This window comes from Rhincodon typus, chromosome 18 (assembly GCF_021869965.1).
Source record: "Rhincodon typus isolate 14 chromosome 18, sRhiTyp1.1, whole genome shotgun sequence".
NCBI lineage: Eukaryota > Metazoa > Chordata > Chondrichthyes > Orectolobiformes > Rhincodontidae > Rhincodon > Rhincodon typus.
In genome coordinates this window covers 9,359,976-9,378,811 of record NC_063349.1, presented here as the reverse complement: position 1 = coordinate 9,378,811, position 18,836 = coordinate 9,359,976, and the positions used below count along the sequence as shown (strand labels likewise).

At 39.8% G+C, this 18,836-nt stretch overlaps 1 protein-coding gene across 3 annotated transcripts in view; it reads left to right on the top strand.

Moving 5' to 3' along the window:
* gxylt1b (glucoside xylosyltransferase 1b) overlaps positions 1-18,836 on the top strand; it is a 128,111-nt gene that overhangs the window by 23,927 nt on the left and 85,348 nt on the right. For 2 of the 3 annotated variants that reach the window (XM_048608005.1, XM_048608002.1), the window contains exons 2-4: positions 4,070-4,162; positions 17,253-17,448; positions 17,910-18,041. In XM_048608005.1, coding sequence (XP_048463962.1) covers positions 4,070-4,162; positions 17,253-17,448; positions 17,910-18,041 — 421 coding nt within the window. The remainder of the gene's footprint in view (positions 1-4,069; positions 4,163-17,252; positions 17,449-17,909; positions 18,042-18,836) is intronic. The other variant, XM_048608003.1, reaches the window with a different exon arrangement.

Genomic DNA, 18,836 nt, shown 5'->3' with positions numbered 1-18,836 from the left:
GCTTCATTTTTTTGGTAGTCTGTCTTGCTAATATTTCCTGAGTTGTGTAATTTCTTCAGGTTTGTTGTATTCCGATTTTCTAACTGTGATGTTGGGTCTATCGTCATATGTTGGTAGGTGTCGGTATCCGCTAGTAGTGCGTTAGCTTTCTCTATGTATTCGGCTCCATTAAGGATTACTGTCATGCGTTTTTGTCTACTGCTAAGATTACAATGTTTCTGTCTTTCTTGAGTCTTTCCAGGGCTTTCTTCTCTTCTGTGTAAAATGTGTTCCACTTATCTGCTAAGTGTGGGACTGTTGTCTGTCTGATGGTCTGTTGTATTTCTTCCGTGCACATTAGTGTCGATTCCAGTGCAGCCAGGAAGTCAGTGTTTTTTGGCATCTCTGTAGTTATAATTCAGTCCCCGTACTTGCTACCAGGCATGCCAACATATAGATTAGCCGAAGCATTACAATGGAAACTGAAATATTTAGTAGACAACACTGCCCACTCCATCCATTCTTCCCAAGAATTCCTCAACATCATCAAGGGCACCAGAATAGAGGAGGACCAGATAATGATATCCTTTGACATAACAGCACTTTTTACTTACATCCATAAACGTCTACCTAGCCAAAGAGACAACTGCCACACTGCTGGACGAATCAGGAAGGCAGACACCCCACGACACCAACAGCATCAACAAGGACAGCACCCTGAAATTGCTGGATCTATGCCTCGCAACCCATTTCACCTTCAACGACTGTATATTCAAACAAATCCACGGAATATTAATGGGACCCCCAATATCAGGACTGATCCCAGAAGTGGTAATGCAAAGGTTAGAATGGACAGCGCTCCTCACAATACGACCCAAACTCTGGGTCTGCTATGTAGATGACACCTTCATTATTATCAAATGCACAAGGCTAGAAGAAATTCACCAACCCATAAGCAACATCCTCACTGAAATAAAATTCACAAAAAAAGACGAGAACAATAAGTGACTACCCTTCCTAGACATAATGGTGGAACATAAGAACAACGGAGAACTCCAGATTAGCGTATACAGAAAGACCACACATACAGACCAGATACTTAATTGCACGAGCAACCACCCCAACACCCATAAACAGAGCTGCATCAGGACATCATTTAAACGAGCCACAAAACACTGCAGCAACCCAAAATTGCACAAAGCAGAACAGAAGCACCTTATACAGTTATTAAAAGGAATGGATACCCAAAAAGCACAATCTGCTGTTACCTCCACGATAGACCACAACAAGAAAACACAACACAGCCAGACACACTAGTCACCCTACCGTACATCAGAGACATATCCGTGATGACCACAAGACTACTCAGACCCCTAGGTATCAGGATAGCCCACAAACCAACAGCCACCCTGCGACAGCTACTGACAATCATAAAGGATCCCATACCCACAATCAATACAACTAATATAATATACAAAATACCATGCAAGCACTGAGAAACATTGCATAGCCCAAACTGGAAGAAAACTGACAAGAAGGATACATGAACATGAACTAGCTACCAAAGAGACACAGCCAATTCTCACTGGTCTTAATACAAACGGACAAAGAAGAACATGAATTTAACTGGGACAGCACATCCATAATAGCACAAGACAAACAGAGACATGATTTTCCACTGGAATTCCATCAATAAACACATTGAACTCGACCCGTTATCCAAACCACTGAAAAACAACCGGAAGTGATGCCAACCGCCAACCAAGGCATATAAATAACACGCGGGACAGAACATCAACACTTCACTGGAGGCACGCTGACAATGTTACCTGGCTGGGTCACAAAACGTCTGCAAACACACACGCACACACCGGCTTGGTGAGGAAGTCTACAACCGCACCGACGTGGTAACTTCACATTTGCCAACATTACACTTCATCTGCTATGCATTCACCCGCTTTCTCAACTTGTCCAAAGCACAATGAAACATTTCTGCATCCTCCTCACAGCTCACCCTCTCATCCAACTTTTGTGTCATCTGCAAGCCTGGAGCTATTATATTTAGTTGCCTCATCTAAATAATTAATTATTAATATTAGCAATATGGATTTAGGCATGTTTGAATGGCAGATGGGAGTGTTTGTTAATGGATATTCTACAGAGTGTGGAAAGGTTTATATTGCAATTCCGGTAGAGTTGATAATGTGGCCCTTTCTCCTCTTGATTTTTATATTAATGTCACAGACCTTGGTCAACAGGGAAAAGTTTCAAAATGTGTGAATAGCACAATTTTGGAAGCATTGTGAACTTGAGTATCTGAATTTCTCCAGTATCTTCATAGAAAAGTGAGAGGCATGGGTTGACAGGTGATAGATGAAGTTCAATGTGATTTCATTTGACAGAAATAACAGTATAAAAGTCACGTAACTTAAAGAGGTGCAGGAGTTGAGGGATCTGCGTGTATATGTGCATGAGTTGTTAAAGGTGACGAGAGATTAGAAGAACAGTTTTTCAGCATTTTGGGACTCTTGTGGTACAGAGGTGGTGTCCCCACCTCTTAACCAGGAGGCCAGGGTTCAAGTTTCACCCAATCAAGAAATGTGTGTAACATAGCTGAACAGTTTGATCAGAAAATAGCCACTTACAACCATTTCAGAGTAGACAAGAGAATATGGTCAACATCCTAAGTGGTCCTGTAGCATGCTTTCTTAATTATAATATGCTGTAATTGTACATCAGGTCATAAAATGTTTCTTCATCAGAATTTTTTTATGCGAATGCTAGTTGCAATTATTGGGAGGAAATCTGAACTGTCAGTAGTGTTGTTTGCAGTGATTAAAACATAAAACCGTCTATGCTTAGGCAGAGTTATGGAAAGAAAACTGTGAAACATTGGGATGCAATGACATGACTTCTGCGGAGGTTTACTTCGTTGATTTAAAAAATCCTGTCTATAGTTTTGTGGTTTCACCAGAAAGGAGTAAGAACTGGTTTATAAGTTATGGTTCCAACCAGTTTTCCTGTTCTTCCTTTTCAGCATTTGGAAATTGTATCCTGGAGTATTTCCTGTTGCTGAGCTGTCTTTTCCTATTAAGATTGGCTTTAGGTTTTGGGGATATATTTGTAAAAACATGGAACTTTTAAATCTTTGTGGTTCTTTAAAAATAATTGTTAGACTAAGGAATTGCAACTGCAACATCTGTGTATGAAAATCTATTTGGCAGCCAGATTATTTTTTGGCATTAGTTATTTCAGTTTTCTTGCCCCCATTATAGTTACAGGGATTGCATGAATGAGGCTAGACTTTACACTGCTAGATCTAAAAGTTTTAGAGCCAAGCACAATCCTATCCTCTTTAATTTTTGATCTACCCTCCATTAACAGCAAGTCAGATTTTGCCCATTCAAGTCAGAAGATCTGAGGCTTTTAATTTCCACCTTTTCATTCTTCTACGTGTCCAAATTCTGGCCTACACCCAATAAAATGGTGTGCCTGTGTGGTCAGTTATCCCAATCCCTTTTAGTATATCTATTTTTAAACAAATTCCTATTAAGTGCCCTTTGGTAGGTCATGATGCATAAAAGCTGCTCGTAACCCAATATCCCATAGCTCCAGCATGCTATATTTTCAGTCACAGCATCTTTTGTGATTTGAATTTGTTACGTATCTTGGAAATGCATTTTTTAAAAATATATATGCTCTTCTCAGGAGATGGTTCAAAGAACCTGGTAAGCTTGTAACTAAATACCTTTTTAGAAGTAAAATAAGAATTGTAAACATTTCAAATGCTTTACAAAAGGCATAAATTCCAGATATTCAGCAAAGAAATCAGTAAAAATAAGAGACCCTTTTTAACTTTGTTTGAAATTCTCCAACATTTCAAGCCATTTATTTCATCATCAAAAATTATCGGCTTTAAAATTTGGTTTTGTACAGAATTATTTTAGATCATTTTTCTTAGCATGCATACATTGAATTTGGTCAGGCTTTTAATTTTTCCTTTATGCTTGGAAATTTTATTTTTTGCACGTTACTGTATAAAAAGAGAAGCTGTTTTCACACATGGCCTGCTTTCTTTTTATTCAATCAGGTGTAAGGATGTGTCTGTTTCTTTCTGGAATCCATATTGGATGCTGCCCACTGGTGTTTGTGCAGTGAACTGCTTTTGGGAATCTGCGTTTAGGTAGGCTTCCTTGTAATTTGTATACAGAATAGTGTAATATACACGCTGGTTTTCATAGGATTAGTGTTTATAGTGTTGTGGAGAAAAATACCTGAATTTAGAAAATAAACAGCAAATAGTTACTCTTATTTCTAAGACACATGACTGTGCATTCTCATTCACATGCATGCAAATGACTCTGATATGTGGTGAGGCACTATTACTGAAATTTAGGTTTTATTGACCTTTGTGCTGTAGGTAACATATAGCATATTTCAAATGCTTAAAGGTGTTGAGCAACATGATTGCAGCTATACTGCCTCCAAAGCATTTTATTGCTGCAAATTTCAATTCAAAGCCTTTTGCTCACTGTACCTGTGCAGAGCACAAAAATAAATTCAGTTTAAGAATTGCATGCTAAAGGGAACATGGGTATAATTGTAAAACAGGGAACAAAATGCTGGTGTAAGCCCCATCTTGTGTTCAAGCTGCAAATGGCAGTTTTGTCTCACTATGAACTTGTGTGCTGTTATGAATATTTTGGAGTTTTGAGCTCCAAAAGACCAAAATATCCCTATTCTGAGCCTTAACATTGCCTGATCGGTAAATTCTAAGTGAATGGATGAGGGATTTTGTTTGGCTGTCATACTCCTGAGTTATTTTGCCGCTTACTATATCCAACTGTTAATTGATTGTCTTGTGATGACCATTAAATGACTACTGGGTAAGGTCCTTCAAATGAATTAATGAATTGGTCAGTTGAGCAGCAGAGCCAGCAGGGGGATGACCTGAGACCAGTGCTCGCCGTGAACATGGCTCCAGAAGCCAACAAAAAAAAACGAGCAAATAAAACAGCATGTTAATATGTGCTAATGACTATTAGCTAATGCTTTTAAATTAGTTTGTTATTTTATGCACCTGCACAGATTTCAGCCAAGCTCTCCATATTCCCCAGTGACACCTATGTCAGTGAAGCATACACAAGTGCTGTAGTCATGCCTTCTCTTCTATATCCACCACCTCAGCCTATACAGGTCACTCAGCAGGGCGATGGAACAGTTCTGATAGCCTGAGGCAGTATGTGGCTGATTGACCAGTTTCATGGTCCTTTTGTTTTGACTGGATATTTACTATTTAGAATTAATATTTTCTGAACTTGCTTAGAGTAGAACTGTGTAGTTGATGCAGTCTCCTTTCAGAATGGATCATGTAATAACTCTACCCAGCATCCTCTCATAACCACCCACATGTTCACCAACGTAAGAACTGATTTCCCCCTTCAGGCCCCTGTTAAATTTATAGCATCAATTGATTTGTTAATCTACTTTCCGAACTCTGTTGCACACCAGATGCCCATTAAGCCTAAGCCCCATTAACTCTAATTAGTTAGTCACCTGCATGCAACTTTTTAAAGTGGTCATGAAAGGAAGAAAAATACCCCAGGATCCAGGCTGCCAGTGCCAAGATTGTATCCTGTGGAAAAGATTAATAGGAGAAAGTGCATTGTGGAAAGAGAAAATCACAGCCTTGCACTTGAAATGTACTTGGACTCCTCCCCCTGGATGAGACTCTTCAATTCTAAGGCTGAGGCATGAGAATAGCAAGGACAAGACCATGGAGCGTATGCAGTGCAGTTTCTGAGGAGGTTGAACTCATGATCCCCTTAGCGGTTATGATCCACAGTTTGGGAACCAGGACATACACTGATTGTGATTCTTAATGTGAGATTATTGAACTCAACCATGTTTCAGCATTTGAACTTAGCATGCCTCAGGATAGCAAGGAAAGAGAAATCATCTATCAAAAACATTGAAATAAATCCACAGAGGCTGGTATCCCGTCACTAAGTCATCCTTTATTTACACATGAAGAGTTTGTGACACTGATCTAGCTCCCTCACAGGCAGCTCTGGGTGAACAGGATGTCTGACATTCCTGTTCTTATCTGTCATTAATTCCTCTCATTTTGTGAAGTCCACTTGGCTGACCTCATTACAATCTCTACATCCCTTCCCCTCTGAATCTGAGGGCATAGGCTGGTTCTCTTTTTTTTTTATTGTAGCTCCTCCTGGGATGTTTTAGCACCAGGTCAGGTTGTTCCAACTCTTTCAGGCAGCAAAGGCATCATGGTGGCAACATCTGGTATGTCTATCTCAGACACTGAGGTACCTTCGCTTGACGGAGAGGGAGAACTCAGTTTCCAGAAAAGTTGGAAGGCTGTTGAGGAGCCGGGCATGTTTTACTCCCACACAGTTTGAGTTTGCAGCTTTCACATGGTCCACATGCTTGTTCAGGACCATTGTGTCTACCCAAACTTTATACATCACTGGACCTGACCTTGTATCCATCATGCCTCTTACCCATGCATTCCCACGGTTTCTACACCAAACTTCATCCCCTGAAATAAACTGTCTCTCTTGCTTAGCGGATTCTTCTGTCCAGCATTGGTGTCTCACCCCCCACTACCACCACCACAAGCTCTGGAAAGATTAGAATTAACCTGGTACGGTGTCTGCTCCCCATTAGCATCTCTGCTGGAGCTAACCTTGTATTAGCATTAGGGGTGGTCCTATAGTCAAATAGGAACTGGGACAGTTTGCGATCAATTGAAGCTATAGGATGTTCCTTTAAGCCTGCCTTCAAAGTTTGGACTGCTCTTTCTGCCAGACTATTGGATGATGGAAGGTATGGAAGCTGTCCTTGTATGTCGAATACCATTCGACTTTAGGAAATGCTCAAATTCCCTGCTGGTAAGCAATGGCCTGTTATGTGACCAATGCTTCCAGGAGTCTGTGTATAGCAAAAGATGCGCGGTGTTTTTCTATTGTTGTCTCTGTGTTTGACGAATGAACTCTCTGCACATTCAGCAACTTTGACTGGGTGTCCACAATAACTACGAACATTGAGCCCATGAAAGGACCTGCCTAGTTGACATGTAATCAAGCCCAGGGTTTACCTGGTCATTGCCACGAATGTGGGAGAGCTGGTGATGGTAATTTTTATCTTTGTTGGCATTCTGGGCACTGACCCAACAACGCGGTTATGTCTGCATCCAGTCCCGGCCACCAGACATAACTTCTTGTCAACATCTTTATTTTGGAATCCCCTGGATGACCCCAGTGGAGTTCAGCCAGTATCCAGTGGCGACGTTTTATCACTCTTGTTCGCCATAATAATATGCTCTCCTCTACTGTGATCTGGTTTCTCCGGTCCAAAAAGGTTTCAATTCTGGTTGTGATGGCTGTTTGGTTTCCGTTATCACCACCAACTGTTTCAGTTTTGCCAGTACCGGATCTTTCTGCATCCAAAGTCTGATCATTATTGTCAGCTGTGACTGGAAGGGAGTCGAGAGAATTTAAAGCCATTACGGACTGTTCCAGTGGCAGTAGCACCGGTGGTGTATCTGCCAGCGGAAGGCGGCTCAATCCATCCGCATTTGCTCCTTAGCCTCTAGGGCGGTGTTCCAGATTGTAGCCCACCGTTGAATTCGGCTTGAAGCTGAGTGTCACCGCCTTTCCTCTTAACCCAGCAGGACTTGTGATCTGTTGTTATTACAAATTTATATCCATAAAAGTATTGGTGGACTTTTCAGGATGTGCACTGTCCTGGATACTGGCTTGTAAGGTCCTTACTCAATTTAGATCTCATGGGGCTTTTTTGCTGTCTCCAGTCTGCGTATCAGCAGCAGCAACAGTGGCTTGCTGGCCTGGATCCAAATGAAAATTTTAGCCATTTTCGCCGAGTATTGGCTTTGTTTTGGAGTTTGCTGTGGGCTGACCGAGAGTCCCTCTGTTTGGGATTTGCCCTCACTGAGGCTTTGCAATTGCCTTCACTGGAGTGGTATTCCCCAAACTCAGTCGGACTGGCGAAGGTGTCCACTTCCATCAGAATACCCTACAACTCGTATGCTCCATTTGCCATATTTTCCAGTGGCAAAAGTAGTTGTTGTGCCTATTTGAAGTCCAGTTGGGCTTCAGTTTAGTAGAAGCTTTTGCACGGTTACATCATTAATCCCACATACCGAACAGTCTGTCGGCATCTCATTAAGGGTTAAACCAAAGTCACATTCCTTTTCCATCTTAACCTGGTCAAAAATCCTGATATGGATTCCCCTGGTTCTTCAATTTTGAGTAAAACCAAATAGTATCTCAGGATTAGAGGACACTTGGTGTCGTAATATTCCTTAACTAAATCCGTCAACTCTTGAAAGGTTTTAGTATGTCGTGCCTCAGGGAAAGTTAGGCTCCTAAAAAGCTGTCAGGAAAATTTCATGTTGTTTTTCATCTGCCCTGATGTCATTACCTGGAAAAAATTACACATTCTTTCTACATACTGGGCCCAGTCTTTGATAGCAGGATTGAAGGAGTCAAGCTTCTCAAATAATGATGCCAGAAATGCTTATCCTAACTCAAAGACAGCTGTTGCAAGCGAATTTCATCAGGAGCGTGCTTTTCTCTCATCGCCACTGAAATAACTCCCCAAAGACCAGTATCCCATCACCAAGTCACCACTTATTTACATGTGGAGAGTCCTTGACACTGATCCAGCTCCTCAGAGCCAGCGCTCTGAGTGAACAGGATGTCTGACACTCCTGTTTTTATCTGCCAGCTACGGCTCCCTGATTGGGGCTATGGGGCTATGAATAGGGTTCAATCAGGTAACTCGTACTTTGAGGTCCATGTGGCTGACCTCGTTACAATCACTACAAACAGCTTAATCCATTTTTAGTAATTTCTAGATGCTTTTCACTGAGAAGTGCAAGAGCAGAAATAGTGTTATTGATAGAGAAAGTGATATGATAGTCACGTTTGAGAAGTGAATGCAGTATTTTTTCTAAGAAAAGTTGTTCAGAGACGCATATCATTTGAGGGGTAGGGTTGCTCCTCGGAACTGAAGTAAAGGCCTTGGCTGGTTCTTCAGATTCTGCAACAGAGCTTTTCAGCAGCAGTAAGGAACTTCTTTCAGTATCGTGGCCAACAATTATCCATCTGTTTAAGATTTATGCTCTTGGTTAACTTTTATTGTAAAAAACATATTGATTTGGCCATTTCTGTCTAAAGCAGGGAATTAAAAGAAAGTCAGTCATGCTTACTCATCAGGTATACATTCAAATATGAATCGTTGTGTGGCAAGAATGCCAGATTCTTTTCCCTAAATGACCTTAGTAAAAACACATCTGGTTCGTAGCAATCAACAGTGATTACATGGTTGCCATTAGGCTTTTAATTCCATATTTTTTAATCGAATTCAAGTTTTATGGTACTTGTACCCTTATCTCATTCATAGCAACCAGAATAGGCTTTTCAGCCATCGAGCATGCTCTGCCATTTAATGCAATCATTGCTGACTGAAAACATCCATGCCTTTTACTCACACTATTCCCATAACCCTTTATGACAATGATAATCAAATATTTGTCTACCTCAACTTTAAATATATGTGGAGACTGAGCTTCCATAGCGCTCTTGCGTAGGTAATTCCAAAGATTCATTGCCCTCTGAGTAAAACGGAATTTTTCCTCAGGTCCTAAATGCCGTCCCTTAGTTCTACAGTCCCCAAGCAGGGGAAACCTCTGACCTGCATCTACCTGTCTATTCCTTCAGGTATGCTTTAGTTATCAGTGAAATCCCTTGTCATTCTTTAAAATTCTGGATGATACAGGCCCAGTTTTCCAAGCCCCTATTCATATGTCAGTCTTGTCATCTAAAAACAAGCCTGGTGAATGTTTGTTGACACTCCCTCTATGGCAGTAACATCTTTACTGAGATAAGGAGACCAAAAGTGCACACCGTACTACAGGTGTGTTCTAACCAAGCTCCTTTTCAATTATTGTATTTTATATTCCTCTCTTTCTGTTCATTTCCCAATTCCCTACAAATTCTTCCTTGATTGTTCGATTGCATATCATGTTGGAAACCTGAATCATTCCCCATCACCGCCTATAGTTACTTTAATAAAAATAACAAAAGGCTTGTCACTAATTCTCACAGCATGTCCTGAAGCAGCAACAGCACCATGGGGCTAATCACCAGTCACTGGGTTCAGAGCCTAGGTTTGGAGACAAATATTGAGGTGCAATATCACAGAGAAGCAGGTTGGTCGTAGTGCACTTTGTGCACTGTATTAAATGCCTTTTTAGCAATCAGTGATTATTGCACAAAACAAGCTTATGGTTTCAATGGGGTGATAAATTATTATTGATAGAGGATTGATTGACTAATGCCAAGTTTTGAGTAATGAAGTGCCCCAAGGATAGTTGCTGGACTCTTGGCAACTTTTTAAAAAAAAAACTATACAATTAAGCTGGATGAAGAAATTGGCTATATATGGTTGTTAAGTTTGCTCTTGATACAGCGGGCAAAATAAAATAGTGTAACGTGGGAAAATGTGAACTCATCCATTTTAGAAGAACAGGAAAGCACTATCTTATTTAAACAAAGCAAGATTGCTAGGCCGTATGGATTAGGTTTTGGACCATGTTTCACAAACACAGTATGCAGACAAAGTAAGTGATTGAGAAGGGAAACAGCATTTATTACAAGCAGGAAGGAATGCAAAAGGAAAGATTTGCTTTGGTTGTAGAGAGTGTTGGTGGCACCACAGCTGGAGTATTGTGTACCATTTTGGTTATGCTTGAGGAAGCAATTTAATGGCATCAGAAGAAGTTCAGAGAAGGTCCTCTTGACTGTCTGGGATGGAGGGAGTAATCTTACATGGAAATGTTGGGTAAATTAGGCCTATATTCATTGCTGTTTAGAATAATGTGAGGTGATCTCCATGAAGCATGTCCAATCTTGAGGGCACTTAATAGAGTAGATGGTGCAAGGATGTTGTGAGGAAAGTCTGTGAAACAACAGTTTAAAAATGAGGGGTTTCACCCTATAAAGACTAAAATGAGAATTTTTTTTCCTTTTGGTCACTCGACTGTGAACTTTTCTTCCAAAGAGTGGAGACAGGGATCATTGAATATTTTTGAGGCTCAATTAGGTTTATGATTGACAAGAGAGTCAAAGGTTGTTTTGAAGTCACACTCCAGTCAACCATGATTTTATCAAATGGTGGACCTGGCTCAAGGGGATGTACTTCCACTCGTAATTTGTAAGCTTGAATGATTCCTTCAGGACACCAAAGATAACTAAATAAAATCCTTTTGCTATCAATTGTCTCTCTGTAGTCAAATTTCAATCCACAACAGCAGAGTCACTGAGTAGCTGTGTCTCTTATGAAAGGTCTCTGATATTTATCCAATTCAAAGTTACCACTTACATTATCTACTGAAGGAAATATTTTCTTCAGGTTTAAAGTGATTTACTACAGAGGACTGAGAGTGAGAAGGTTTTTGGCTGCTGCAGTTCTGCTGATTTTTCTGCTGGTCTAATGAACCGCGCTCTGCCTTGCTAACAGCCCAAGCTTTTTGGCTAACTGACAGCCAATCACTTTGTTGGTAGACAGAAGACCTTGTCATTGGTTTGTGGACTTGGAACCAATTATGGGACCCACAGTTATTTTTTGTTAACCCTGTTTGAGTATCAAATTCCTTATTTTCAAAACATGCAGCCATTCTTGTAAATCCTTGGGTTTCCAAACTGTTCTTTCTCGTTCACAACCTTTTTAAAAAAAAAAAGCACAAAAATGAATTGATAGTCTTTATAATTTGTAATGGACTACCTTTTCCAGAAACCATGCTGGGTGTTCATGATATAGCCTTCTCTCTCTGAATAGTCATATAGTGCATCTTGCGTTAAGTCCTTGATCAATTTATCTACCTTAATTCAAGTTAATACACCTGAAATTATTTCCCCTTTACTTACAAAAAAAAATTTCGCTTCCAGTCTAGAGAAGCGGCACCTAATTCTCTGAAGCATTTACGATAAAGGTAAAGAGGTTTGAGGATTACCTCTTTAGTCTCTCGGAGCTTTTGAGCAGATGTTGGTTCCGAGTTACTGATAAACAAAATCCTTGATACACTGTATTCTACATTTTTGCCTTTGCTAATTTATGGCTGTTGAAGCGTCCAGCTTCTTTTAATCAAAAATTTAACCGTGCAGAATTTAAATCATAGCTTACCGTCTTTAATGTCAGCTAGTTGTTTAGCATGAGATGATGTTCATCTTTTTCTATTTTAGGCATGTACTGCCGTTTGTTGTAGTATTAACGCGTTTCAATTGATACCTTTTTAAAAGGATGTCATTTTTCACAAATGCGTGTAAGAACGCAGTTATAAACATTGTTAGTGCCGAAGAATTTCAGTTTTGTCAAAAATAATGAATAACTTGCATTGAAACATGCGAATGCACAACAATTGGTGGAGAGTATTTCTTGCATTCAGTTTGTGTTTGTAAAGTAACCAAGTCGTAAATACAAAATACTGGAGAGACTGAGCATGTCTGTTCAGAGTTCTGACAAAAAAGTCATACCAGTCTCAATATTAACTCTGTTTATCTCTCCACGGATGCTGCTGATCTGCTGAGTTTTTCTAGCATTCTCTGTTTGTTTCAGGTTTCCAGCATCTGCAGGATTTTAGATTCTAAATACAATTGATTCATATCCATATAATCCAATTGAAGACAAAATTTAGACATCCCCAACTCTCTCGGACTCTGGATTGTTGGAGACCAAGATATCACTAAATTGATATCTGTGAGAAGGACATTGGGGATATAACAACTAGTGTCACAGAAAGGAACATGGATTCTCTATTTTGCTTTCTTTGACATTTGCTGCACTGAATCAGATCCAAAACATTCTCCAATAGAAGTTCACTTGGAAAAATCTAAAGGAGGTAAGTATGTGTATATTTTTTTGCCTGTTCAGGCTCAGAAATAAAGTTTCCAATCCTAATCAGAAGATCCAGGCAATGATTAAAATTGTTTTCATCGTGATTCCATATGGCTGATTTACTTTAATGGAGCCCATAAACTGTGGTGTCAGATATTCAGACTGTATGTCTGTTGCCTATTTTATATATATTTCCACCAGTTAACATTGACATACTTTTTGATATCATCAATTTCAGTCGCCCAAAATCAGAAATGTGTTTACCAGATTTAGAGTCATACAACACAGAAACAGACCCTTTAGTCCAACTTGTTCGTGCCAACAAGTCATCCCAATCTGACCTTGTCCCATTTGCCAGAATTTGGCCTATATCCCTCTAAACCCTTCCTATTCATTTCCTGTTCAAATACCTCTTAAATGTTATAATTGTACTTGCCTCCTCCACTTCCTCTGACAGCTCGTTCCATACATGCACCACCCTCTCCATGAAAAAGATACCCCTCGTGTCCTTTCTAAATGTTTCCCTCTCGCCTTAAACCTATGCCCTCTTGTCTGGATCTCCCTACCCTAGGAAAAAGCCTGAGGAATGGCAGTATTTTAGAATTCAGAAAAGCATATTGCATTTTTAACAAGAGGCGGAAAATAAAGTATAAGTGCAAAATTCCAGGTAACACAAAAAACTGACTGTAAAACTTTACAGTTTTTTCTCTTCACATATGTATTGAAGATGAATGTAATTCCCTTACAGTCAGAAAGCTGAGAAAATTATAATGGGGAACAAAGAAATGACAGAAGCATTGAACAGATAGCTTGGTTCTGCCTTCAAAAAAGAGGGCACCAGAAATCTCTCCAGTGTTATGGAACAAAGGGTCCAGTGAAAGGGATGAATTGAAGGAAGGCCATGTTAGTAAGAAAAGAGTGCTAGGAAATTAATGTGGTTAAAGGCTGGCAAATCACAAGGAGTGATAATCTACATCCCAGAGTAAAGGAATTGGCCCTGAAAACATTGGATGCATTGGTGGCCACCTTCCAAAATTCTATAGGATGGAGTAGTTCCTACAGATTAGAGGATGGCAAATGCACTCCACTATTTAAAAGGAAGGAAGAGAATTACAGGCCATTTAGCCCAAAATCAGTAGTGGGGAAAATGCTAGAGTCTATTATAGAAGATGTTTTACAGATATTATCACATTAATTTACTGGACAAAGCCAGCATTGGTTTATGAATGACAAATCGTGCTGAACAAATCTACAGTTGATTTTTGAGGATGTAACTGGTGAAATGGGTAAGGGAGGACAAGTGGATGTGATGTATTTGGATTTTTCGGAAGGCTTCTGATAAGGTCCCTTCAGAGATTAGTGGGCACAATTAAAGCACATGGGATAAGATATTGGCATAGGTCGAGAATCGGTTAACAGAAGGGTCTAGGCCCGAAACGTCAGCTTTTCTGCTCCTCTGCTGCTTGGCCTGCTGTGTTCAACCAGCTCTACACCTTGTTATTTTAGTCAACAAACAGAGTGGGAATAAATGTCTTTTGCCAAGTGGTAGGCAGAGACTAATGGAATGCTGTTGGGACCCAGCTAGTCACGATATACAATGATCTGGATAAGGAAACCAAATGCAACATTTCCAAGTTTGCTGACCGATACACAAAACTGTACGGGGTTGTGAGGAGAATATAAAGGAGGCACACATACAGCATGGCTAACTGTGAAGTTATGCACTTTGGTATGAAAAGCAGAAAGGAAGAGTATTATTTAAATTGTGTTATTTAGGGAAGTGTGGATGTACAAAGGAGTCCAGATGTTCTGAAGAAGGGTCACTGGACTCAAAAAGTTTAACTGTGTTTTCTCCATAGATGCTGCTGACCTGCTGAGTTGCTCTAGCAATTTGTTTTTGTTTGTTTGATATCTTCAGCGTCCATAGTTCTTAATTTTATTGATTGTATTAGTCTAGATGTCCTTTTACTCTAGTTCAATGAAAATTAACAGGCAGATGTGGCCAGCAATTAGAAAGGCAAATAGTGTATTGGTTTCGTTGAAAGAGGACTGGAGTTCAGAAGTAGGGATTTCTTACTGCAGTAGTGCAGGGACATGGTGACATCACATCTGGAGTATTGTGCGCAGTTTTGGTATCCCTCCCAAGAAAGCTTATACTTGCCCTACAGGAAATGCAGTGGAGGCTCACAGGACTATTACTCGGAATGTCAGGATTGTCCTATGAGAAGATTGGTTTGCCTAGGCTTGTATTCACTAGAGTTTAGACAGATGAGAGTGGATCTGATTGAAATGTGGAAAATTCCAACAGGGCTGGACAAACTAGATGCTGGGAGAATTTTTTTCCCCATTGTTGGAAAGTCAAAACCAGGAAACACAGTCTCAAGTTACAGGGTAGACAATTTAGGACTGAGATAAGAAAATATTTTTTTCATTCAAACAGTAGTGAACCTGTGGAATTCGCTACAACAGGAGGCTGGGGGGCTAAGTCAGTATTGAAGAAAGATAATTTTTTAAAAGTTTTAGATTTTAAAGGCACCAGGGGTACAGGGAGAAAATTACGTAATCCCACTGAGATAGCAGATCAGCCATGATTATATTAAATGGCAGAGCCGGCTTGAAGAGCCAAATGGCCTGCTTCAGCTCCTCGTTTCTATGTTTAATCTCCTGTGAATTGTCCCGATTGCAGGTTTTTTTATTTGTCCCAAACCAACCCCAATCCACTGTCTGTTTGTAGGGGTCTGATGTGCTAGACTGGATTAGTGTGCAGTGAAGGTCACCGTTTAAGAAGATGAAGAAAGGCTCCACTCCACTGTTAAAAAGGAAATGATTCAAAAGTCTGTCAATAAACTTGCAGAGTCAATTGCTTGTCTTTCAACTTCAGCATTGGTGATTTCAATCTAATTTAATGGTCAACTCTCAAAATTTCCCTTTTGGGAGCCCAGAGACTGACTGATTTTATTTGATTTCTATTTTTCAATTGCTGTTCTTTTTACCCAATTTACTTTCTTTTTGTGGATGACCCGTTACTTTTTTTGTGTTTAATGGCTTATAAACTCTCTCTTCCTTGAACTTGAGAGTCTGGTTAATTTGGCTTCCTTTTAAAATGCAAGTGCTCAGAAAAGGTATGATGAGGAAGTGATGCTTTTTAAAATAAACTTGTTGCTACCAACCAAGAGAGGGGTTGAATTAAGAAGGGGAGCCACTTCATCTCTGCTTTCTCCCCCCTCACCTGGGAACAGGTTTGTTTAGAATTGTAACAAGCTGATGAATCTCACCTCGGGTCCAATCGTAACATTTCATAATTAGCATTGTTGAGGTTTAAAGGATAGTTTGCTGATCCATTGACCTGTTTAGTTGGAAAACATTTGAGATTGTCCCAGATTCACAGCTCAGCTCTATTTTAGTCTTTTATGGAAATACAGATGAAACAGGATAAAGATTTGCATGCCACAGCTAAACTAATTTATTTACTACTCTTCATCGTGTGCGAGCAGTGTTTGATTTATTGCTCACGTGCATGAGGATGTCACTACTGAGACATGCGACATTTGTACTCCTTCAATGACTTAGTAACTGGACTTGCTTTCATTGCTCAGACCATTGAGTAAAGGAGTTGGGGGTGTAATGCTGAGGTTGTACAGGATGTTGCTGAGGCCACTTTTTGGAGTACTGTCTACAGTTCTAGTTGCCCTGCTATTAGGAAGGATATTATTAAATTGGAGAGAGTTCACAAAAGATTTACCAGGATTTCACTGGGAATAGAGTGTTTGAGTTATAAGGAGAGGCTGGATAGGCTGGGACTTCTTTAACTGGAGCATATGAGGTTGACGGGTGACCTTTAGAGGTTTATAAAATCATGAGGGGTGCAGATAAGGTGAATAGCAAAGGTCTTTTCCCCAGGGTACGGGAGTTCAAAACTGGGGAGCATATTTTTCAGGTGAGAAGAGAAAGCTTTCAAAGGGACCTGAGGAGCAACTTTTTCGCACAGAGTGGCTGCATGTGGAATGATATGCTAGAGGAAGTGATAGATGCAGGTTCAGTAACAACATTAAAAAAAACACTTTAGGTACATGGATAGGAAAGATTTAGAAGGATATGGACCAAACACAGCAAGTGGGACTAGCTTAGTTTGGGAAACTTGGTCTGCAGGGACGAGTCGGACCAAAGGGTCTGTTTCGGTGCTCTATGACACTCTGAATATCCTATTATGCAGACTTCCTGAGCACTGTAATATTTTTCTGGAAAGCATCACTTTTGAAAAGATATACAGGTGTCGTGATTTTTTATTTGCAGCATGGAGGTTTGCGATCTATAACAAAATTTTAATTTGGTAGACATGAAGCAAAAACTTGGAGCCCTGCAAGCTCATCGAAAGAACCTTCACGGAGGATGCATCTGGCCGTGGTAACTTGTGGACAGAGATTGGAAGAAACTTTAACAATGCTGAAGTCTGCCATTTTATTTAGTCAGAAACCACTTCATTTTCACATATTTGCAGAGGATGAACTTCATAAGAAGTTCAATAGTACGGTATGTACCTGTATTGATAGTTCACATATTTTATTTAAACAAGTTTTACAAAGAAATACGCCCCTGCGTACGTTGAATTAGATTGTTTTAAAGAAAGTTTTTAAAATGTTTGTATTTAATGCCATTACTGCACCATTTTTCTCTCTCTCTCCCCATTTTGCCTGGTTAACTATCTTCTCTATTGAAGATGGCCTCCTCTTTGGCACCTGCGACTGGTTAGATAGTTAGAAGGTGACAGTGACCCTGACCCTATAGTAACACCACTTAGTTATTTGCTTACCTGCAAAAGAATAAAAACCTACTTAAGTGCAACTTGGAGATTTCAATTGCAAAACCAATCATTTGAGGAAAATTCTATGAATTATCCAATGATTGTTTTGTTTTATTTTGAAGTAGTATTTTTCTGGCATTGAATTTTGTTGGAATGTCTGGTCAGTAATGTGTCTCTTTTTGGCCCACAGCTGGAAATCTGGAAGAAAGCTTTCCATCAGCAGTTTAATCACACTATCTACCCAATAACATTTCCTGATGAAACTGCAGGGATATGGAAGAAGTTGTTCAAGCCTTGTGCTTCTCAGCGACTCTTTCTACCTGTAAGATTTATTTTTCTTTTATATTGAGATTCGTTATAGTTATGTCATTTCACTGTGTTACAGCTGCTCTGTGAACAAATTGATCAGAAGGAAACCTTTACTGCTGCATCACAAAGCATTTTTAATGTCCCTACCTCTAGATTAGAAGGTCTGTCTTTTAAGTTCTACCTGCCCTGAAGGAGCAGCATACATAATATGTTTGACCAGATTGGTTGATTTTAAAAATAATTTGAGACTACGTTACGTTTTGTTGACATTATTCATTGTTTTCATTCAATATCTTGCGCACAGTACTGGATTTGAAATGACAGATTAAGTGCAAATTACATAGCAAACCATCTCTCCTTGTGTATTTTTGCAAGAAGTATATTATTTTGGGTTGCATGAATATCTCTGATACCTTTCCATTCCCACGCTGAAAGAGGGTGCCAACACAAAAAAAAGTTTGAAGCTCCTTGAGCAGATTTTTTTCTCTCTCTATTTATTTACTTATTTCTCTCTTCTTCTTCTTCTGCTTCTGCTTCTGCTTCTTCTTCTGCTTTCTCTCTCTCTCTTCTTCTTCATCTTCTCTCTCTCTCTTCTGTCTCTCTTCTTCTTCATCTTCTCTCTCTCTCTTCATCTCTCTCTCTCTTCTGTCTCTCTTCTTCTTCATCTTCTCTCTCTCTCTTCATCTCTCTCTCTCTTCTGTCTCTCTTCTTCTTCATCTTCTCTCTCTCTCTCTTCTGTCTCTCTTCTTCTTCTTCTTCTTCTTCTCTCTCTTCTCTCTCTTCTCTTCTTCTTCTCTCTCTTCTCTTC